The sequence below is a fragment of the Schistocerca cancellata genome, chromosome 5 (genome assembly GCF_023864275.1).
Source record: "Schistocerca cancellata isolate TAMUIC-IGC-003103 chromosome 5, iqSchCanc2.1, whole genome shotgun sequence".
In the NCBI taxonomy this organism is placed as follows: Eukaryota; Metazoa; Arthropoda; class Insecta; order Orthoptera; family Acrididae; genus Schistocerca; species Schistocerca cancellata.
Genome location: NC_064630.1, coordinates 665,566,458 through 665,591,449, shown reverse-complemented (window position 1 = coordinate 665,591,449; position 24,992 = coordinate 665,566,458). Strand labels below are relative to the sequence as shown.

At 41.8% G+C, this 24,992-nt stretch overlaps 1 protein-coding gene across 1 annotated transcript in view; it reads right to left on the bottom strand.

The window, feature by feature from the left end:
* LOC126188755 (sodium-coupled monocarboxylate transporter 1-like) overlaps positions 1-24,992 on the bottom strand; it is a 244,087-nt gene that overhangs the window by 204,135 nt on the left and 14,960 nt on the right. The window contains exons 2-5 of the mRNA XM_049930365.1: positions 22,578-22,829; positions 19,802-19,961; positions 13,209-13,326; positions 12,828-12,895 (exon numbers count right to left, since the gene is read on the bottom strand). Coding sequence (XP_049786322.1) covers positions 12,828-12,895; positions 13,209-13,326; positions 19,802-19,961; positions 22,578-22,825 — 594 coding nt within the window. The 5' untranslated portion in view covers positions 22,826-22,829. The remainder of the gene's footprint in view (positions 1-12,827; positions 12,896-13,208; positions 13,327-19,801; positions 19,962-22,577; positions 22,830-24,992) is intronic.

The window sequence follows — 24,992 nt, the reverse complement described above, 5'->3', positions numbered from 1 at the left end:
ATTCGCGACTGCGACTGGATGCATTGCCAGAGTGGAAAATTTGAGCTACACAGAACCTAGAGAAACGATACCGACGCACTCTGAGCAGAGGTGTCTTGAGAATTAGATGTAGGATATGAACCCATGTCCACGTTACCCAGCAACCCTACAAAGCTAAGGCCTACTGGAAGGCCACTGTGTTGGCAGCAAATGTACGTTTCTTGTCACCAGGCGTGGGGGTACTTGCAATGTAACGTCCTGAATGGTTTCAAACCTGTTACGAGAAGTTCCACTAGGCGCTCTGCTCCGATGGGGTGGCATAAGAGTTGGCGTTCTGTAGCGCCGTTGGATTACGTTTTAGGATAAGGGTTCATGCCGTCAACTTGTTCCTCAAGACACTCTCCACAATCCCCCGACGTGCGCACGCCCACTCCGGTATGGTTTTACACCGGGTGATTCAACTGCCCCTACCGCTGTCGTTTTATGCAACCCGCATTGATAATCTGACTTTAAGAACCACGTGCAAAGCTTTTCAGATTCCCTAGCTCGCTACACGCAAATTAACAGTCCTCAAATGGGGTGAACACGATCTTTTTCGTAGTGAATTTAATGTAGTTCAATTTTGTACTGGGGCACAGTTTCCGCTAGAGACTGTAGTTTTCGAGTTACTTAAGAAAACAGTACAATAGTGACCTTCAAACGCAGCTCCACTCCCACACTCATTCTGACCGGTCAGCAGTTCTAGTGTGTTGTTCTTGACACTCCCTCCTACCAACTTATAAAAATATGCGACTTCTCGAATTATTTCCCACACTCAAAATTTCACAGTCTTCATTGACTGGCCTAATAGAGCACTTCGTAAAACTAACGTTTTTGAGTGAGTTTTAACAGCACAAAATAATTACACTGTTGTATTCGTAAGGACTCTGACTGTGAAGCTACTGTGCTTGTAAGGGTAATCTTTGGATCGAATAGTCAGGGTAGTTAGTTTCAGCATAACGTTTACAGATGTTGTTTTTCTTTCATTACACTCAAGGTAGGTTTAAAACAGCCCAATCAGTAAGATACCATAAAACGTCGAATATCGCGAATAGTTCTTGTAGCCGGAAATTTTTTGTTTAGTGATAGGAGGGAGTACCACTAGCAATATACCAGAAATGAAGGTGGACGTGAAGGTGAGTTTGAAGGTCACGCTTATACGTCGCCAGCGACAGAATATGAAAATGTCGCGCATGATTTTTGAAGGCCAAATCTAGCATGGCGGGTTGCATAAAACGACAGCGCTAGGGCAGTTGCCTAACCCTATATATTGACGTCAACAGTAAAGCTACAGTTATATACATTCTTGGATGTTATGATGAAGGGCACTGTGCTGGCAATTCATGATTTCGGTTTCGTTGTCTATCTAACCTGCAGTACATTTATGCTTTGTGTACAAAAGAACAATTTCAGAAAGGACTTCAGCGAACTTCTGAGCGTTATTCGACAAAAAATCATACAAAGCATGTCTTCTGCTTCTGCAAGCCAGGTCCATGAGAGATTTTACAGTGGCTGCAAAGTCCCTTCAAAGGTCCCAAGAAACCCTCCAAACCCACCTTGACCAGTTCACCACTTGGAGAACCAGTGGTTCCTTCGTATCAAGCCCTCCACAACCCAGCAATCATCATAGGCCGCACCACCCATTCCTTCGGTCTCCACGATTTCTACCTCACCATTTGTGGTCGTCACATCCAGCTCACCCCCACCGTGAGAGACCTTGGCCTTACCCTCGACAATCACCTTACTTGGACCCCTCACCTCCTGGCCATCCAGCAGAAAGCCCCCGCCTCCAGAAACTCCTGTCTGACTGGACATGGGAATTTCATAATTCCACCATCCTTCACACCTACAAATCCCTCATCCGTCCTATCCTCTGTTATGCCAGCGTGGCCTGGATCTCCATCCCCCCCCCCCTACCCCGCTTTTGTAAGGCTCTCCAAATGATCAAATACCACATTCTCCGCCTTGCCTTCCGTATCCGTCTTCCAGTCCCACACGACTCTTGTATGACCTCATCCCCTTCCCCCAACTCCTCCTTTTCCTCCAACATCTCCGCATCCCTTACACTGTTAACAGGCTTGATCTCCCCCCCCCCAACTCCTGGTTTCCTCTTTCCTCTCCACCCCCCACCCATTGCTGCACCTCTATCGCTGTATCCCTCCGTCTCTCCACCTCCAAACCCTCCATCTCCTTCATCAGGGCAATTTCCAGAACCTCCCCCTCCTGGATGTTGAACTCCACCGTGACATCTACCCTTCCTGCCATCTGTAACCTGGGCTTGTTCACCCCCTCCCCAGGGTCCCCTTTTTCCTCTGCCCTCCCTCTCCCAGAGCGGATTTTCCTCCTTCCCTCCCTGAGTCCCTGCAACCCTTCCTCATCTGTGTTCCTCTCCATTCGCTTCTCTCCCAAGCCCTCCTTCAGTGCACCTCCCACCACATCCCCCTTTCTCTATTCTCCTTCTCGCCTCCTTTTCCCTTCTCCTTTGTCTCCACCCCCCTCCCCCCACCTATTCATTATCAAGTGCGCTACGTTAGTGTTGTGTTGGGTGTCATTATACAGTGTCATCTAGTGATGTGGTTTTAATTGGTGCTCGACCTGTATATAGTCCATGATTGTTCATGTTCTTTTTATACTGTGGCTGACTTTTAAGTTGTTTCTGCCTCCAGTGTTTTTTATGTGCACTTCAAATCACCTGCTGCGTTCTTTTAACTTTGTCGACTTTTTAACTGTCGCTCAGTGCATCTCCCCATCATAGTGTGCAATTTAACTCCCATTGTCTCCATTTCCAGTGCTTTTATGTCTCCATTTTTATCCCCCTTTTTATGTAAGAATCCCCCTTTCTGTATTTTATAAAGTTGTTTGGCTGAAGAGCGGTGGACTGTGACGCTGCCAGCCCGCTGCCCACTTCCCACTGCCTGTGTGGTGCAGGGGAATGAAATTACAATAAAGAGAAAAAAGCAAGCAAATTAAATGCTCTGTGATTAGAGATAACCGCAGCATAAGAAAACAGTTGGTTTAACAAATAAATATTTTAGGGCCAGAGGGAAGAGTGACCGAGAGAAAAGAAGATGAGAAGAAGGGAGATTGAGAGAGGTGGGAAATGAGGAATGGAATGGAAACAAGGAATTTTAATGTGAAATGGAGGGGAGGAAGGAGAGGAAGAGAGGGGTGAGATAATGAACCTCAAGAGAATGTTAAATAAGAATGTAAACAAAGCCACAGTGATTGGAGCGGTAAGTGTACCAAAGATATGTACAGTTATTCACATCTGGATGAAGCACACTTCATATTCTCATGTATTTCTCGTAACCAGCTGATTTAAGAACGCTCAAGCACTTTAGGTATCTCAAACTAGTTCAGAGTATTGATAATTTTTATTTTAGTAGATTTTCGGATGATACTGCCACCATTTGAGTGCAATAATTTTTATTTTATTACTATACAATCCAGATTTCCGTGTTGTCCCATTTTGAAGCAGAAAAACTGAATAAACAATACAAGTGTAAATCACAAAAGCAAGAAACAGGGCAACTCTGAATATAGTATAAAAATACCATCATTCTTTACATTTCTTATATGTCAAAGGACGACAGAGAGGTATGAAATACAAGTGTTTGTAAGAAAAGCGTATATGAATATACAGTCATTATCAAAAGTGAGAACATATCTAAAACGCCTAAACAAATTGCAGACTTCCATTTCTGTATCCTATGCTGCAGCTGTTATATGAAAACGCTAACCAGTAACGAGGTACGTGCAACTGTAACTTGTCTGAACGACAGCTCGAATGGACGTACATGAAACGATCTTACAAAAATCGCCTGAGAGACAACACGCACAAAGCAATCGGCGCTGTGTTAGGAACAAGGTAGCTGAACTATTCAGTTTGTGTGAAAAATACACAATCTTTGTATACATCGGGCCGCGCGGGATTATCCGAGCGGTCTGGGGCTCTGCAGTCATGGACTGTGCGGCTGGTCCCGGCGGAGGTTCGAGTCCTCCCTCGGGCATGGGTGTGTGTGTTTGTCCTTAGTTTAGGTTAAGTAGTGTGTAAGCTTAGGGACTGATGACCTTAGCAGTTCAGTCCCATAAGACTTCTCACACATTTTTTTTATACATCGGTACGTAACAGTATTTAGAGTGTATGACATGGAATGCGTTATTGAAGTTCACATGTGAACATCGTGAAGTGTCTTATCGTAATACACTATGTGATCAAAAGTATCTGGGACACTTGGCTGAAAATGACTTACAAGTTCGTGGCGCCTTCCATCGGTAATGCTGGAATTCAGTATCGTGTTGGCCCATTCTTAGCCTTGATGACAGCTTCCACTCTCGCAGGTGTACGTTCAATCAAGTGCTGGAAGGTTTGTTGAGGATTGGCAGTCCATTCTTCACGGAGTGCTGCACTGAGGAGAGGTATCAGGATCGGTCGGTGACGCCTGGCACGAAGTCGGCGTTCCAAACCAACCAAAAGACGTTCTATACGATTCAGGTCAGGACCTTGTGCAGGATAGTCCATTACAGGCACGTTTTTGTCTTGTACCCACTCCGCCACAGGCCGTGCATTAGGAACAGGTGCTCGATCGTGTTGAAAGATGCAATCCCCATCCTCGAATTGCTCTTTAGCACTGGGAATCAAGAAGGTACTTAAAACATCAATGTAGGCCTGTGCTGTGATAGTGCCACACAAAACTAAAAGGGGTGCAAGCCCCCTCCATGAAAAACACGACCACACCATAACACCACCGCCTCCGAATTTTACTGTTGCCACTACACACGTTGGTAGATGACGTTCACCGGGCTTCACCGTACCCACACTCTGCCATCGGATCGCCACATTGTGTACCGTGATTCGTCACACCACACAACGTGTTTCCACAGTTCAATCGTCCAATGTTTACGCTCCTTACACCGAGCGAGGCGTCGTTTGGCATTTACCGGGGTGAGGTGTGGTTTATGAGCAGCTGCTCGACCTTGAAATCCAAGTTTTCTCACCTTCCGCGTAACTGTCATAGTACTTGCATGGATCCAGATGCAGTTTGTAATTCCTGTGTGAGGGTCTGCACAGATGTCTGCCTATAACACATTACGACCCTCTTCAACTGTCTGTCTCTGTCAGTCAAGAAACGAGGTCGGCCTTTACGCTTTAGTGCTGTACGTGTTCGTTTACGTTTCCACTTCACTATCACATCGGTAACAGTGGACCTAGGGATGTTTAGGAGTGTGGAAATCTCGCACACAGACGTATGACGCAAGTGGCTCCAAATCATCTGATTACGTTCGAAGTCCGTGAGTTCCGTGGAGCGCCCCATTCTGCTCCCTCTCACGTTGTCTAACGAGTATTGAGGTCGCTAATATGGAGTACCTGGCAGTAGGTGGCAGCACAATGCACCCAATATCAAAAATGTATGTTTTTGGGAGTGTCCGCATACTTTTGATCACATAATGTACATTTGTAACAAACATGGAGTTTCTACGTTGAAATAAGTTAATTGTGTAAAACATGGTGTACTGTATAGTCGAGTAGTAATATATATCGATAAAAATTGCAATGGCAATACCCAAATGCTCCCAAAAGTTCCTCGCACCATCACAGTCAACCACGAAAGCCACAATGCAAAGGTTAACTGATGGTGGGGACATGCAGCTGTAGAGCCAATAGAACATAAGACATTATTCAGATGTAGAATTGAAACTGGTGTGGGTAGCAAGGATTGGGTGGGGGGAGGGGGGCAATTTTGTGGGTAGGCGTGTTTGAAGAAGTGGGTGCCCAAAAGGCTGTAGTGGGAAAACCAAAATTCAGAAGGTTATTGGACTCAGATCCATATTATCTGACAATATAAGTAAAACTTATTGAAGTAATAATAAAATATGTGTAACCCTGTCCATAACATGCATTGTAAAATTGCTTGAGAAAACGCATCTCCCACTCCCACCATGCAACTTATACCACAACCCTATTTACTACTCCTTTGTTTTATTTCTGTGTACCCCTGTCCATCCTTTCCCGCAACACCCTTTAAAAACAATCTTTTTTATTTCATTTACTTTTAATAAGTTCTTTTTCAGTTCCTATACATACTTTAGCTCTGATGTTATAGACATTATGTAAGAGCAATAGAAAGTAATCTGTAATTATTCCAGTACACATCACATTTTTGTGTGATACCAGTCTAAAGAATACTTCGCTGTCTCAAGCACTGAGTTTTCTGTATACTGTTTTTAGAATAACTAACCAGTGACTGCTTTATACCAAACTTTAATTTATTTCTATTTTTACGTGAGAATAATCGTAAGCATTACACATGTTGGTATACGTTGTACTATACTAAATGTTAAATTGCTTCCCATTATTCTTAGTTGCGTTATTTATCTTGCCACCTTCAACACCACCCCTCCCCCGTCACAACACTCATTCACATCTGCTTACACCAGTTGCTTATCATCTAACACGTTTTGTATTTCATTTGTGGTTTACTACCTATCATGTTTAGTAGTTGCAGATGTAGATGTTGGCATACTTCTAGGGGTTACTTAAATGTGTTTTTCAAATACGACTATTTTCTACAACACTTTTATAAACATTTCATTATCTTGCATACTTATGATGGTTACTAAAGTAATGGTAGAAGCTGAAGGAATGAACTAAAATTTGTGCCATGGCCAGAACATGAACCTGGATCTCCTTGCTTACTAGGCAGGTGCGCCATGACAAATTTTAATTCATTTCTTCAGCTTCTGTCTTTTATGTACATAAAGATGAAACTCAAAAATGTCAAGGAAACTCTAATTATATCAGTTACTTAAACATGCTGTTAGTAAGTGGACAACTATTGTTTTATACTTCAGAGTATACTTTATACTGTACGTTTATTTATTTTGGGATTTTACGATTTTCTTAACCTGCATGCTAATTGTGGTATACATCTTAATGCAGCACGTACCTAATCAGTTTTACAATGCATGTTATAGATAGGGGTACACATATTTTATTAGCACTTCAAAAAGTTTTGTAACATGGGCTCTACAGAAAGTTTATTTATATTTGTCAGATAGTACGAATCTGAGCCCAATAACATTGTGAATTTTGGTTCACCTCACCCTGCCAACTTGGCCACCCACTTCTGCAGACTAGCACCACTCCCACAATTCCTCCCCTTTCTTGCCACCCACACCACTGCCAACCCTATCCAGTCTCAATAATGTCTCATGTTCTGTTGGCTCACAGCTGCATCCTTATTCCTTCCCCTTCCTCACCAGTTCGTCACCATTGAGTTGTGGCTTTCTTTGTTGATTGTAATGGTGAGAGGGTCTTTTGGGAGCATATGCGTACTGTCGCGTCCAGCAAGCGGGCTAGACACATAGTGAGACTGGTGAAAGTCCATCCAGTCAGCTAACTCGGAAATGGCTAGCTAGAAGTCTGAAAGAGTTATCGAACTCGGGCAGGAAATAATTGAACGAAGTCAAGACTTGAATGACTATAGCATGAATTGGATAATGGATTGAATGAAAGTACACCACTCCTGGTTACAAACTTCCATGGAGGGAGGTGCAGCTGAGGATGAGCGCGGGCAGAGCCAGAGCGAATACTACAAGGCCCCGCCCCTGTCCTACAAAGACGTCCCGCTTGGACTGCTGTCTGTACTGGCCTTTATACAGTGCTATAGGCCATGCTGCCCAAAAATAGTCACCCCAACGCACTGCCGCAGCTTCCAGCTCTCCACGTGATCTCATGTGATACTTTATGAGCCTACGTAACATTTCCGGCCAACTTCCAAACTAACGCCGTTACTGTGCCGTTTCCTATGTACTACGAGTACTTTCTCCACAAATTATTCTTCTAGCTACTATTCTGTTGCCTTTCAGGCGTTACATTTCTTTAATACGGGACCCTCCTCAAAGTGGTTCAAAAGGCTCTGAGCACTATGGGACTTAATTTCTGAGGTCATCAGTCCCCTAGAACTTAGAACTACTTAAACCTAATTAACCTAAGGACATCACACAAATCCATCCCCGAGGCAGGATTCGAACCTGCGACCGTAGCGGTCGCGCGGTTCCAGACTGTAGCGCCTACCACCCTGCCACTCCGGCCGGCGACACCTCCCCTCCTCAGACAAAAAAGGTATAGGCGCTGTCCGCCGCGACTATAAATTTTTATACAAGGTTTTTCACAAATTTTATTTCATTAATGGGACCAAATACGCATTTGCTTTGCATTAATGTTTGGAAGACAGACATAATTGCTTACAACTGTTCACAACGGAAATACATGTAAATCAGTCTTTTCCTATAGGAGAAACATTTACTTTTTTACATTTCTTACTTATTATCATTGTTACATACTTTAATACCTGGGATAAAAGACACATTTTATGTTACAATATTAGACATTTCATATTATCCTACCAATTCTCTCTCTGGCAGGATGGGTATAGATACTATTTTACAATCCACATTGCAATGAATTACACTTGATACAATGATGTGCCCTTCAGAGCATAGTCAATTTTAGTACTTGAAAGAGAAAACACTTCACACTAGTTTTCCACACTTTCTACCATTGTTGTCATTCTTCAGTGTTTGTCCGTCTTAAAACTTAAGAAGTTATCAAAGTGTCTATAGGTTGGTCCGTTGATAGTGACTGGGCCCAATATCTCACGAAATAAACATCAAAAGAACAATCTACAAAGAACGAAACTCGTCTAGCTTGAAGGGGAAAGCAGATGGCGCTATGGTTGTCCCGCTAGATGGCGCTGCCTTAGATCCAACGGATATCAACTGCGTTTTTTTTTAAATAGGAACCCCCATTTTATTACATATTCATGTAGTACGTAAAGAAATACGAATGTTTTAGACGAACCACTTTTTTCGCTTTGTGATAGATGTCACTGTAATAGTCACAAACATAAGGCTCACAATTTTAGACGAACAACTGGTAACAGGTAGGTTTTTAAAATTAAAATACAGAACGTAGGTACGTTTGAACATTTTATTTCGGTTATTCCAATGTGATACATGTACCTTTGTGAACTTATCATTTCTGAGAACGTATGCTGTTACAGCGTGATTACCTGTAAATAACACATTAACGCAATAAATGATCGAATTTATGTTCGTCAACCTCAATGCATTTGGCAATACGTGTAACGACATTCCTCTCAATAGCGAGTAGTCCGCCTTCCGTAATGTTCGCACATGCATTGAGGCGTCTTCTTCATCTAGTGTGCAGAACAAAATGTTACTGACCTCCCCCAGGAAGTTAAAGAGCTCTCATTTCTTTATATGGGTTTCATGCCATGCCAAAAGCCCAGTCATACCGAGTGCCTTTTCTGTTTTTCCTAGATGCCATTTTAATGTAAGTACAGCACTGTTAGACTCTGTTGCAGTTATATTCAACAATGCCAACCTGAATTCACAGTATCCGATTGCTCGTCTCTCGAGGGCTTCAGTGCCGTCAAATTTCTCTCTCAGTTGCTCTAAATTAAAAAATTCACATTTTTCCACGTCACACTGTAAGTTTTCACTTGACCCCTATTGTCATAAAATAGTCAAGATGACGACTGGAGCGTAGCCACTTGCTTGTATGGCTCTTACGTGGTGTGCTCAACCCCAATGAGTGGTAGGATAACACCGACGAAGGAGTACGACGCTGATATCTGGGGTTAGAAGAGTCATTCGATATCTTTGCTTGAACTGTGAGATATTTATTTCGTTTCAGACAGACTACTACATTAGGCGCCTATGTTCATTCTACTGTGTATGGATCTCGCTACTGCGTATCTAACTTACGTGATTTGCGTCGTCGTACGCTCTCATCAAAAATAGAACGTTATCCCCACAACGGAATCCCTACGATTCAGGGTCTTATCGTAACACTACTTATTTTTTATCTTACATTGCGAATTCTATGTTCTTGCACATCAGTTCATCTCTTCCATGCACTCCTTTAGCACTTTCATATAATCATCAAAATTATATCTCACTCCAGCCGAATCTTTATGTAGTGTCCCTTGCAATGTTACCCGTTCTTCCAAAGGTCTGTTCATGTGGCGTACAACCTACCATGTAATCCGGTGTTGTATTGTATAAAAAAATCCGCGGCTGGATCCCAACTGTCCCAATATGTCTGTGCTCTATTTACATAGTGTAGCAGCATCCTCGTTAATGTTCGATGTGACCTCTTTGACGCTCCGTTTGTTTGAGGGTGGTAACTTGTTGTCTGTATCTTCTCGATAAGCAGTAGTTTACATACTCTTTTCATAGTCTCACTCATGAAATTACTTTTCATGTCAAAATACTGAAGTATTCCGTATCTCAGTACAATGTTCTCAACTAGCATCCTTCCTATTGCATCGGCATTTTGCTTTTCAATGGGTCCAGTTACCGCAAACTTCGTCAGCTCATCCTGAAACGTAAGACGTACTTATTCTCCATGTCCATGTGGCTTAATGGACCTACTATGTCAACGTCACGTCATTCGAAAGTGTAGTCAGGTGACTCCACGATCGCTAGAGTCAAGCTCATGTGTTTCCTAGTGAACTTATTCTTTTGACAACTTTCCATTTCCGGATGTAATATTCTACATCTTTCTTCATAACGTTCCATAATCGGTACTTATTTATTTGCTCTCCAGTGGCAGAATCGTGAAACTGTTTTAATATTGCACCTTTTTTAATCGCATTGGCTGTGGGAAAACAGGAACATAAGAAAATCGAAGTGATTAAAATGTGGTGCTACAGAAGAATGTTGAAAATTATTTGGACCAAGAAAGGTAAGAAGTGTGTAGAGGTTCTCCACAGGATCGGTGATGAAAGAAACATGTGGAAAACATTGACAAGAAAAAGGTACAGGATGATTCGACATCTATTAAGATATAAGGGAATAGCTTCCATGGCACTGTAGGGCACAATACTGTAGATGAAGAGAGAAACTGGCAAACAACTCAGAACGTACGTTGTAAGTGTTACTCCGAGAAGAAGAGCTTGGGGTAGGAAAGCTATCAGTGGCGGGCTAAAAGCCAGTCAGAGGACTGATGACTCATGAAAAAGTTTAAGCAAGGGAAGAAAGATAAGTTACTAAGTTTTGAATCAGAGATCTTTCTCAGACATTTTCTCAGACATTCAGATACTATACAGCAACCACTGCTGCTCGTATATGGCTAACATATTAATTGAAATTGTGGTAATACTAAAATTGTAGCAAACTTGTCATAACACGATAAAACTTGCTGTTTGTAAACAACGCTTTTAGCTCACTTTTCAGAGTTGTTTCGTACATAAAATTCGAAGCTTCTAGGACTAAGGGGCCAATTTTTGCTTTCCAAATTATCGCTACATGTGTTCCACTTGGAATGTAGTTCAGCACTGGCGATATAAATGTAAAAAGTTATGGAGAATAGACTAAATCTGTAACGTGCATAACATACCCGTACTACAATGCCGTATATCATCTGAAACGATCAAATGTCGTACGATGAAGGCAAGATCCGTTGAGGCTAGTATAATGTTGCCAATTGAATCTCGCTTTGCGAAACTGAAGTAGTGCACAAACTGTTTGGTAGTGTTTGAAACGAATTACAATCGGTTACACTAAAGTAGGTTCCCCAATTTAACAAGACGTTGATTACTTACACGCTATAAGAGCTACTCATCCATGACTCTCAAGATACCAATAGCGCTAATTGTATAGTGTTTTAATTTCATGGTGATAATGTTAGACACAGTTTGTAGTCCGAATTCCATTTCATCTGTGACCCTCATTTCTCAAAATATTTGCAGAAATTTTATATCTGACTGCAGTATAAATTTCGAGACCTAATAATACGCCATAGGCGTAGATAACGACTTTTCGATTTATACTTACCATCCTATATTGCATTGCAATGCTCAGGTCAGAAATTACTTGTTACGCTTCCAATAATTTGTTTCTTGTTCATGAAAGATTAATGAAAGGCGTTACTGGATTATTTTTAAATTCTTCGTTTATGTTATAAATTTGTACAGGATGCAAACAAATAGATATCAGAGTGTAGACCTACTAATTCACACTCTTGAACAAAGTTCCACGATCCCCGAAATTCGTTTTGAAAATAAGTGAAACATGATAACTGCCGATTCACTATTAATATTTATTTTTTTTAAATAAAAATGAATATTTTAATGTAAAAAGTTTTTATGCCTAGACCGCAGTTATCAGTGATTAGTTTCGAATGCTTTCTACAACTTACTTTTGAAGTGCCTGGTCAGGCAGGTTGGATTTGTGGCATTTTCTTTTTAATCCTCGATTTGTGTACATTTTATATAGCTAACTATTTTATACACCACGCTGGAGCATTCGTTTGTAAGCCAGGCTTGAAAATTTTTTACCGTTACATGATTGAAAATTGCTGGCAGGTGATGCAAGTTTTACCAATTTAACTGGCAATGTTCCTTCTTTATTCCCGTTATCTTGCGAGATTATGGTATACAAACTGGTTCGCTGATGATGACATTTTCAACTACATTTTGCCATAATCTTGCTGGCGTACAATACAAATGCATTTCACTGCAAGACTAAGGTTACTGGTGAAGTTTCCCATTGCTTGTGCACCGTTTTTTACAGTTTCAACGACCTCAAGATGGTTATAGAAAACAACAGAAACTAGTGATCGTGCTGTAATTATTTACTAAAAATTGCGGTCTATACATAAAAAGATTTTACATTAAATTTTTTAATAATTTACACTACGACCGCCGACTTCTCCATCACAATGTCAGGTTTTACTACTAATGTATAAGGCTTAACGTCACCGTGCGTTACTCACTTACCAGCATAGTGTAGAAAATGCAGACGATGCAAACCAGAGGGGTGATCCAGTGGACACTGATCCCAGACACTGTGAAAGAACAAGATTCGATTAATATGGCGGTGGCAGCGGACAGTTCTACTACTGTCTAGTCTGGAATGCACGCAGTATGCATACAATACTAACAAGTGATTTCACTGTGCCGTTTAGTAAGGTGTTTTATTCATACAACAACAAACTAGGCTGACGAGCAACATAATATATCTCAGACGTTACAACATACTTTAGGGAGCTGCTTTATGATAAGATTTTCTAAAATAAACTGTTGCCGTACGTGTTTAAGGCATCGTAGATCGATGTTTTACTACTAAACATTGTCGTTAGCTTCAGTGTTAAAACCAACCTTGGCTTAGTGCGATGGCAGGCATGTACACGAACAAAGGCATGTGAAGCACCAGATTGAGCGTGAAGAATCCAGATGCAAATAACCGAATGGTACGGCTGAAGCGGCGCTCCAAGTACTGCAACAAAAGCACACTTTGTAAGTCGGCCTTGCTCTTGCAACCGTTTGCTGTTATTATTCTTCTACTTTCAATTTCTTTCCTTTCAACATTTGTTCCACTTGTGTCGGGGGTTATTGCTGATTCACGTGTTGTGACCTTCTAATTTTTTATTTTATTTTTTTAATTTTTTATTTGTGCTGATGAAGGGTCAACTTCAAAAACGGAAAGTATTTCCATGTGTCTGTAAAGTATATCCACACCTTTTATGTATACTCGTGTATAACTGCTTACGTGTTGCGTTTCTGGTTTAGAGTTATGACATCACTCTGGCACTACTTAGAGAACTGGCTTATGACAAGCGATGTTAAGACCCTCGGAGGGCACCAGTGAATTAGGTAGCTGCGTTTCGAAAGTCCAAGGGGCGTTCGATAAGTAATGCCATTGATATTTTTTCTGTAAGCAAGTTGGCTTTCTTAAGGATTCCAGTACACCATATTATTCCCTACTCTTTTTGCTACAAAACACTATTTATCAACATACTCTCTGTTCATTGTGATGGCCTCCATGTCGCCATATTGTGAGGACTCGTATGTTCGCAGTGGTACCTCTGTACTGGTCGACGTCGGAGCTAACTTCTTGCTGCATCCATAACCTCCCCATCATTCACGTACTGCTTCACGCGGGGTGTTGCCTTCATTGAGCCAATCAAACGGAATGTGCGAGCTCCTGGCTGTAGGGTGGGTAAGGAACAACGGCCAAATGAAGATATGTGAGAGTCGGTCGGGTGAGCAGAGTTGTGTAAAGCCTTGCGTTCTCACGGAGAAGGAGAAGTCCGTTTGGAGTTTTGTGGCGACGAACACGCTGAAGCTGTTTCTTAAATTTCCTGATGGTAGCACAATACACTTCAGACTCGGTCGTTGCACCATGAGGGGGGACATCAAAGAGAATAACCCCTTCAGTGTCCCAGAGGACCATCACCACGACTTCACGGCTGAGGGCGCTTTTTTGTTCTTCGGTGGAGGGGTTGTGTTGCACCACTTCATCGATTGCAGTTTGTTTGCGATTCATCTACATCTACATAGACACTTTGCAAATCACATTTATCGAACCTTCACAATTCTCTATTATTCCATTCTCTTAAGCGTGCGGAAAGAACGAACACCTATATCTTTCCGTGCGAGTTCTGATTTCCCCTTTTTTATCGTGGTGATCGTTTCTCCCTATGTAGGTCGGTGTCAACAAAATACTTTCGCATTCGGAGGAGAAAGTTGATGATTGGAATATCGTGAGAAGATTCCGTCGCATCGAATAACACCTTTCTTTTATTCATGTCCAGCCCAAATCCTGTATCATTTCTGTGACACTATCTCCCATATTTCGCGATAATACAAAACGTGCTGCCCTTCTTTGAACTTTTTTGATGTACTCCGTCAGCCCTATCTGGTAAGGATCCCACACCACGCAGCAGTATTCTAAAAGAGGACGGACAAGCGTAGTGTAGCCAGTCTCCTTACAAGGGAACCTCCCCATCGCACCCCTCTCAGATTTAGTTATAAGTTGGCACAGTGGATAGGCCTTGAAAAACTGAACACAGATCAATCGAGAAAACAGGAAGAAGTTGTGTGGAACTATGAAAAAAATTAGTAAAATATACAAACTGAGTAGTCTATTCGAAGATTGGCAACATCAAGAACAATGGGAGTCAAGGAGCGCCATGGTCCCGTGGTTAGTGAGAGCAGCTACGGAACGAGGGGTTCTAGGTTCAAGTCTTCCCTCGAGTGAAAAGTTTATTTTTTTATTTTCAGTTTATATGACAAACTCTTACGTTTTCATCACTTTATTTTGAGTGATTATCACATCCACAAGAAAACCTAAATCGGGCAAGGTAAAAGAATCTTTTTACCCATTCGCTAAGTGAACAAGTTAGGTGGGCCGACAACATATTCCTGTCATGTGACGCACATGCCGTCACCAGTGTCATATAGAACATATCCGACGTGTTTTCCTGTGGAGGAATCGGTTGACCTATGACTTTGCGATCAAACGTTTTCGGTTCCCATTGGAGAGGCACATCCTTTCGTCTACTAATCGCACGGTTTTGCGGTGCGGTCGCAAAACACAGACACTAAACTTATTACAGTGAACAGAGACGTCAATGAACGAACGGACAGATCATAACTTAGCGAAAATAAGGAAAGTAAAATTTTCAGTAGAAGGAAGACTTGAACCAAGGATTTCTCGTTCCGCACCTACTCAAGCTAACCACGGGACCACGGCACTCCTGAGCTCAGAATCTCCTTGATGTTGCCTATGTTGCGCATGGACTACTCAGTTTGTATATTTTATTAATTTTTTTCATAGTCCCACACAACTTCCTTCTGTTTTCTCGATTGATCCGTGTTCAGTTTTTCAAGGCCTATCCACTGTGCCAACTTATAACTAAATCTGAGGGGGGTGCGATGGGGAGGTTCCCTTGTTAGTAGATCTGTTACATTTTCTAGGTGTCTTGCCAATAAAACGCAGTCTTTGGTTAGCCTTCCCACAACATTTTCTATGTGTTCCTTCCCATTTAAGTTATTCATAATTCTAATTGCTAGGTATTTAGTTGAATTTACGGCCTTTAGATTTGACTGATTTATAGTGTAACCGAAGTTTAACGGATCTCTTTCAACACCCATGTGGATGACCTCACACCTTTCGTTATTTAGGCTCAACTGCCAATTTTCTTACCATTCAGGTATCTTTTCTAAATCGTTTTGCAATTTGTTTTGATCCTCTGACGATTAGTCGATAAACGACTGCGTCATCTGCAAACAACCTAACATGGCTGCTCAGATTGTCTCCCATATCATTTATGTAGATAAAAAACAGCAAAGGGCCTATAAAACCACCTCTGAGAACGCCAGAAATCACTTCCGTTTTACTCGAGCACTTTCCGTCAATTACTATGAACTGTGATTTCTGTGACAGGAAATTACGAATCCAGTCACGTAACTGATACGATATTCTATAAGCACGGAATTTCACTAAAAGCCGCTTGTGTCGTAAGTTGTCAAAAGCCTTCGAGAAATCCAGAAACACGTAATCAATTTGAAATCCCTTATCAGTAGCACTGATAACTTCATGCTAGTAAAGAGATAGTTGTGTTCCACGAGGACGATGTTTTCTAAATCCATGTTGATTGTGTGTTAACAGACCGTTTTCATAGAGGTGATTCATAATTTTCGAACACAATATATGTTCCAAAATCCTGCTGCATATCGACGTTAATGATATGAGCCTGTAATTTAGAGGATTACTCTTACAACCTTTCTTGAATAATGGTGTGACCTGTGCAACTTTCCAGTCTTTGGGTACGGATCTTTGGTTGAGCGAACGGTTGTATATGATTCTTAAGTATGGAGCTAATACATCAGCATACTCCGAAAAGAACATAATTGTTATACAGTCTGGACCAGAAGACTTGCTTTTATTAAGTGATTTAAGTTGCTTCACTACTCCGAGGATATTTACTTCTGCGTTGCTTATGTTGGCAGCTGTTTACTTCGTCTTCTTTTGTGAAGGCATTTCAAAAGGCTGTGTTTAGTAACTCTGCTTTGGTATCACTGTCTTCGATAGTATCTCAATTGCTATCGCGCAGAGAAGGCATTGATTGTTTTTAGCCGCTAACATACTTCACATACGACCAGAATCTCTTTGGATTATCTGCCAGGTTTCGTGACAAAGTTTCCTTGTGGGAACTGTTATAAGGATCTCGCTTTGAATTCGACTCTAAATTTCGTGCTTGTGTAAAAGACCGCCAATCGTGGGGATTTTGCGTGTTTCGATTTGTCAGAAGAGATGAACCCATGTTTCATCGGATCTAAAGATTTCGACGCAAACTTTTCACTATCAGCCTTGTACGGCACAAGCAATTCCGCCCAGATGGTCCCTCGTTGCTCTTTAAGTTCTTCTGTTAGGCGTCGAGAAATCCAGTGGGCACACCCGTTTGAGTCCCCAACTGATGGACGAGTGTCAGCACTGCCGACAGACGTCCAGAAGAGTAGTGACGTGTTTCATTCCGAGCCGTCGATCATTTCGAATGAAAGTGTCCGCACTTTAAAATAATTCAAGGGTCACAGCTGTGTGCACCCGGCCGGCACGCGGGGGATCGCACAGGTTTGAGCCACCTTGCAATGATGGCAGACGCCTCGCCCAACGACTCACAGGGCTTTTGTTCACTGACAGGTCTTCGTAGACATTCTGCAAGCGCCTATGAATATCTGCGATGCTCTTGTTTTCCGCCAAAAGAAATTCACAAGAGGAGGCCACGACGTTTGGAACGCGGATTTACTGTAAACTTCGTACAGTCGTAGTACTCCATGAGGAAAACAATATGTGTAAGCAGTAGCGCGTACTTCTCAAGCGTTAATGAGGAAATCGCAAGATAATTTCGGTCGTCGTATATATATCTGTGCTTAGCTTTTTTAACTATGAAACGACTGCAGTCGAGTGGTGACGGCACGGTAGCTCAGCGTGTTCGGTCAGAGCGTTATCTTCCCTTCGAATAAGAAAACAGCGAACAGGTCAACGAACAAACTGAACGGGTGCCATCGGACGTCCGCCCTGAACAAATTCAGCTAACAATACGAAACTTTATATTGTAAGACGCTATTAAAATACACTCGATACTGCATAACCAATTATCAGCGCCGATGTTTAAGGAAATACTGCGTTATGCATGGTTTGCTTCCAAACTATCGTCTGAAAGAGAGGTTTTTGGAAATGTTATCAAGGGTTTTTTTTCCACGGAAAACGTCAAAAGACCTTGCTTATGCGGAAACATAGCATTTATTCAATGGAGCTGGTGCCGTTTAACTTTATGTTTTCCATGTTTTTACGAAAAATACCATCCTGCAACTTGTACTCGTAATGTCGAAAGCGACGATTAATTGCACATCTTTTGAGAACCGTATGTGCCGGTCAAAACTTGGAGGTAACAAGTTGTTTCGGGCTCCTTCAAGGTATAAGGGATTTCTCAAATCACGGACAAGCATACATTTTTACTATGACTTCATGCATTTGGTCGTTTACTAGTTGATAGTTATGAATATTACATTATTTGTGATAATAAAAATTAGTATACTGCCAAATAACACTGTAAATTTAATAAAATTTCATCCGATTACACGTACTTTCCTCATTATATCAGTTGTAATATAAATAATAAAGAAAATGACTGTGTTGAAAATAAAAAAAAGAAAACTGACGAACGCAACTCGATCCAGCGGCTTGAACGCCAAACACTTAAAAAAAATAAAAAAAATTGTTCTTTATTGTTCGTTGAACTTGTTCAGGGCGGACGTCCAATGACACCCATCAAGTTTGTCGACGATCCGTTCGCTCAGTTTTTTTATGATAAAGCATAACTAACACTCTGACCGAACACGCTGAGCTACCGTGCCGGCACCACTCGGTTGCAGCCGCTTCATGGTTAAAATGGCCACGCACATATATATATTCGACGACCTAAATTGTCTTCCGATTTTCTCAATAACGCTTGAGAAGTACGTGCTACTGCTTACACATTTTGTTGTCATCATGGAGCACTACGAGTGTACGAAGTTTGCAGTAAATCCGCGTTCCAAACGTCGTGGCCTCCCCTTGTGAGTGACAGCTCACTGCTTGGAACACACCTCCTTTACAGAGACCATTTTGAGGGCTACGTGTAGCTATAGCGCCACCACCATTCGCAACTTCATGGAATTGTAGGGCATGAAGCGGGAATATTCCACGGTCTTGGCGGAGAAAATTTAATTGTTGCTTTACTTAGTCAACGTCCAAGAGAACATATCTAGGCAACGCGGTCCTGAGAAATTCTAGTGATATAGGCGTTTTAAATCGAAATTCAATTTACTTCTAAGAAACTTACTAATTTTGTATAGTTATGTTTATAACATGATAAAATAATGTTTTACTCCTCAGTTTCTATCGTTAAATCACTTGTAGCTGCTTTCATAAATGCTGTGTACTGGTACCTGTGATAATGAAAAATTTTAACAGTTTAAAAATCTTTTCACCAAAGACATATAATCAACCGACAATAAAAAGAGACTCTGACGAATATTCAGTTCCATTCTTTACAAAAGACGCACCTGATTACATCATTAAGATAAATTAGTAAATCCATTCATTAAATAGCTTAAGATAATGTTCCACGTTAATCTAGGTGACCCTGAACTGGTACAAAACATAATTTTTAACCAAGGCACTGTCAAAAAGTACTTGCATCATCGCTTTATATCGTTCTTGTTGTGACTGGTAATGGGTACTATGGAATTCTAAAGCAAATGAGCAAGTATGTTGCTTATGCTAGTTGCTTTAAACAATAACATAGACTTAATTTACAGACGGTAAATGCAACAGACGGTATGATCCGGTTATTTATGGCTATTTTCATTTTGTCCAATTATAAATTAAATCCTGATACGACTACAGTTGTTTTGGAATTCACCTCATAAGTTGATGTGAGCTGCAAATCGAAGAAAACAGGTAGGAACACGTAGTTGGTGATGAGTGCGAAAATGACGACTGATAAGCAAACCCATCCGTAGACGCTGCCGTATAGGTATACTTCTGCAGGTACTCCCATCAGCGTGATTCCAGAGATATGACTGCGAATCGCAATTTTACATGCATGAAAGAAAAAAGATCATAAATGTGAGAGTGATGTTCAACGTATCGGAGTGTTATGCACACAAATATGAACCTAAGTTTCAAAATTTACAGGCCCATACACTAATAATTAATGAGAAGTTTAGGTGAGACATATATGTATAATGAACAGGTACTCAAGGATGCTGAACGTGACATAAAACGGAAATACGTAATACATATTGACAAAAAATATATATAACACTTCCACTTCCGAAGATCCTAAGTGAGGTGCTCCTCGTGGATGTTGAATAGGTCATCTTGAAGCAATGGCTTCATAAAAATAGAATGAAACCACATCTGTACATGATCCCAATACTGAAAATAAGAGGACGTACTCACTGAATCGCGAATAGTGCTAGTAAAGTGTTTTATTTGACAGCCTGTATGATTGATGGTGATCGGAAGTTCCCGTTACAGACTTTTAGGACATTTAGGGGAGAGTGAGTATATAATATCTTGAACGTGAAGGCATGTCCGGAAACGTACTGTTAACGTTCTATGACGGTTTCAATTAAGATGAATAACGCTTCTACTTCTGCTGAGGGAAGGGGTATTTGTCCTGGTATGCTATAGGGTAGACAGAATGACGGTTACTACATCAGACGGTCACCTAATGTTGTGATGCATCAGTACTGTTACGTACGTACTGTATTATGTATTATTTTTTGTTTTGGGATAAAGTAAATACGAAATGTTTAAGTGTTAACAAATACAAATGTGCTTCAGTAATAAATTAATTTTTCGCTATGTTTCGTTTAGAATTGTTACCAAATAACTACACAGCGTCTCACCTAACTCTTTTCCTCAAGCAGAAGTGGACGAGTTAAACATCCGAACTGAAACCGTCGTAGAAGGGAAACGGTACGTTTCCTGACAAGAGTGCCTACTCAGAATATTATGTACTCCATAAAGAAATTTTCAGTCTGCAGCGGAGTGTGTGCTGATATGACAAGTACGTATCAGCGCACACACCGCTGCAGAGTGGAAGTTTCGTTCTGGCCACATTCCTCAGGCTGATGCTAAGCCGTGTCTCCGAAATATCCTTTCTTACAGGAGTACCGGTTATGCAAGTTTCGCAGGAGAGCGCCTGCGACGTTTGGAGGGTAGGAGGCGAGGTACTGGCGGAACTAAAGCTGCGATGACGGGTCGTGAGTAGTGCTTGGGTAGCTCAGTCGGTAGGGCATATGCCCGCGAAAGGCAAAGATCTCGAGTTCGAGTCTCGATCCAGCACACAGTTTTAATCTGCCAGGAAGTTTAATATGTGCATATACCGCGCTGCATTCTGGAAATATCCCCCAGTCTGTGGCTAATCAGTGGTGACGGTACTGACGTCTCCAGAGAGTACCGCACCACAGTCGACAAGCCGCCGCGAGGAGCGGCAAGGCTATTTGAGGCGCCATATCAGGATTGCCTGGCCCCTACCGCCGGAGGTTCGGGTCCTCCCTCGGGCATGGGTGAATATGTGTTGTTCTTAGCTTAAGTTAGTTCAAGTTAGTTTAAGTAAAGTCTAGGGACCGAAGACTCAGCAGTTTGGTCCCTTAGGACTTCTCAAACATTTGAACATTTTTTTTTTTTTTTCGATAAGCCGCACCCGAAACACTAGTAGCTCAGCAGATGTATAGATTGTCAGTACGAATTATATCGAGGTACGCCAGAAGCCGCAGCTGCCAACCTATACCCATCACGTGTGTGGATAACGATTGGTCGATGACCCGTTAAACACCGTAGCCCTGATCTAACGCGAACAGATCTCTTCAGTATCCCGACTCCACAAGCTGCAGTGTTCGTCCGTCGCCTAGGCTCCTTACACATCGTAGACCAGCTCTGGACCCTATGTAGGCATCACTCAGAGGAACAGCAACAGGACTTCAGTATTTTGGAGGACTTGTGATAATTTCAAGGTCTAATTATGTTGGACATTTCACTAGAGGAAACATCATTTGAGTATTTCTTCGTGTGTAATAAATATTTTATTTCTAACTGTTGGAAATCTTTCTTATTGAAGGTAACCTCCGCCCTCCCCCTACATTCCAAACATAAGCCATGTCTCAGCGATATCCTTTCTTGCAGGAGTGCTAGATCTGCAAGTTTCGCAGGAGAGCTTCTGTGCAGTTTGAAAGATAGGAGACGAGGTACTGGCGGAACTAAAGCTGTGAGGAGGGGTCGTGAATCGTGCTTGGGTAGCTCAGTCGGCAGAATACTTGCCCACGGCGGGCAAAGGTCCCGAGTTCGAGTTCTGGTCCGGCCCACAGTTTTAACGTACCAGGAAGTTTCATATTATCTACTCATTCCCTCTACAGGTCCTAGGAGTTTGTATCGACATTTTCTGAACAACCCGTGTTTTGTTCCATTAACATGAACAATGGAAGCTTATCTAAGGGTTAGTGGTAAACAGAAAATAAGGAACCAGCTTCGTCGTCACACAGCTGACTGCTATAATTTTCTGGTCTGGATCCGAAGACGATACTGAAGAAGTTGCCGGAAGACTTCAGCGGTGACGACAGCAGTTGCCAACAGGAAGACGGGGTATAAAAGGATGGGATAAATTTCACATACACAGTAACATCTCTCACCTAGATACTTGTGACACTGCGACGGGGAATACCCTCATGCGTTTTCCACCGTGCAGGTAGTCCACTTGGGCGGTGTTCTTGGCGCGACCAAACACGCCAAAATAAACACCGATGGCTGCGGAAAGGCCCAGCATGAGTGCGAACGACAGGTGGTCCACCCATCCGAACAGCATGTGTTGCGTCAACTCTGAATCGACAGTTGCGTTGAATGTCATATTGCTGTCACAGACGTCTGGATCTTGTAGCATATACCTGCAAACATAATTGCGGTATATGATAAATGTAGTAGCTACCTTCCACAGCTACTGCATTTGAGTTTAATAATCATCTTTTGGATACAGTCTTCCTTCTGCATGTGCAAAGAAAAATTGGGACTAGCGGCCTATATCAAGATACAATAATTTATTTATCTTATATCTAAACACCTTTCAGCATTTCAGATATTATCTTCAGTTAGTTATCTTTCTCTGTTAGTTTGCCTGGAAAGGTTTTATTTCGTGATAAAGTCTTATTGCATCATGAAAGAAACACGCAAAAAATGTGAGGTTAATAGTTGGAGCAACAGTATTAAATATAATACGTGTCTAAACATGTCTCCTGCAACGTTGAACAAGATCACTGATAAAAACACAATATGAGATAAAGTTTTTAAACTAAAATTCAAAAAAACTGAAAAATACAAAAGTTTTGTTTTTGGCAGCTGGAAAGCTGAATAAAGTGTATTATATATGATATTACTAGCAATAAATAACTGATATCATTATGTGCCGTAAATAATTGTATAATTACGGTAACTTATTTTATTATTTAGTATCGTACACCTAAATTAGTATCGTAGACCTAACATTAGACGAATGATATTTCCTTGATCAAATGTATAATAGCCTTTGACTATATATGTAAGGAGTATCCCTTCTAAGAGTGTCTGCATTTTGTAGCTGGAGTCACCGCAGGCATATACTGCCCATCACGTCTTCCACGCGACTCCCAACATTGACCGAAAGCGTTGGCTACCTCCCTGTCAGGAACAAAACGTTTTTTTTAAAAGCGTAAGTATGATTGCCTATTTGATAGAGCGGTTCCAAATAAGTGTAGTGCGATATTCGTTTCACCGACAGTTATTAACAGGGGTATTAAAACATGAAGACTATCCAGTACTCCAACAGCTAACGAGCAGCGATGCTGCGTGGTGGCAGCCTGCTCAGTCGTTGCTGGAGTTCTGGATACTCTTCGCGTTTTACGTCCTTACATAATAGTAAAACGAATGGCGTACAGGACTCATTTGGGACAGCTCTTTCGAGTAGAGAGATAAAAGAACCTGAACAATCTTTTTTTTCATAATGAGAAACAAACAGACGCTTTCCGTCCCCACTGGAGGTCGCATGAAAAGACATGTTGAGCAATATTTGTTTGCACTGATATCAGCTACACCGTACGAACACGAAATTGCAAATAGCTTCCGAGACATCAGAAACATCTGCTGAGACGCATAACGACTCTTCGGTTGGACACCTTACATATGTGTTTAAAATGGATGTATGTGTGTGTGTGTGTATGTGTATGTGTGTGTGTTTGTGTGTGTGTGTGTGTTCTACATCTACATCTACATCTACATTTATACTCCGCAAGCCACCCAACGGTGTGTGGCGGAGGGCACTTTACGTGCCACTGTCATTATCTCCCTTTCCTGTTCCAGTCGCGTATGGTTCGCGGGAAGAACGACTGTCTGAAAGCCTCTGTGCGCGCTCTAATCTCTCTAATTTTACATTCGTGATCTCCTCGGGAGGTATAAGTAGGGGGAAGCAATATATTCGATACCTCATCGAGAAACGCACCCTCTCGAAACCTGGCGAGCAAGCTACACCGCGATGCAGAGCGCCTCTCTTGCAGAGTCTGCCACTTGAGTTTGTTAAACATCTCCGTAACGCTATCACGGTTCCCAAAGAACCCTGTGACGAAACGCGCCGCTCTTCTTTGGATCTTCTCTATCTCCTCCGTCAACCCGATCTGGTACGGATCCCACACTGATGAGCAATACTCAAGTATAGGTCGAACGAGTGTTTTGTAAGCCACCTCCTTTGTTGATGGACTACATTTTCTAAGGACTCTCCCAATGAATCTCAACCTGGTACCCGCCTTACCAACAATTAATTTTATATGATCATTCCACTTCAAATCGTTCCGCACGCATACCCCCAGATATTTTACAGAAGTAACTGCTACCAGTGTTTGTTCCGCTATCATATAATCATACAATAAAGGATCCTTCTTTCTATGTATTCGCAATACATTACATTTGTCTATATTAAGGGTCAGTTGCCACTCCCTGCACCAAGTGCCTATCCGCTGCAGATCTTCCTGCATTTCGCTACAATTTTCTAATGCTGCAACTTCTCTGTATACTACAGCATCATC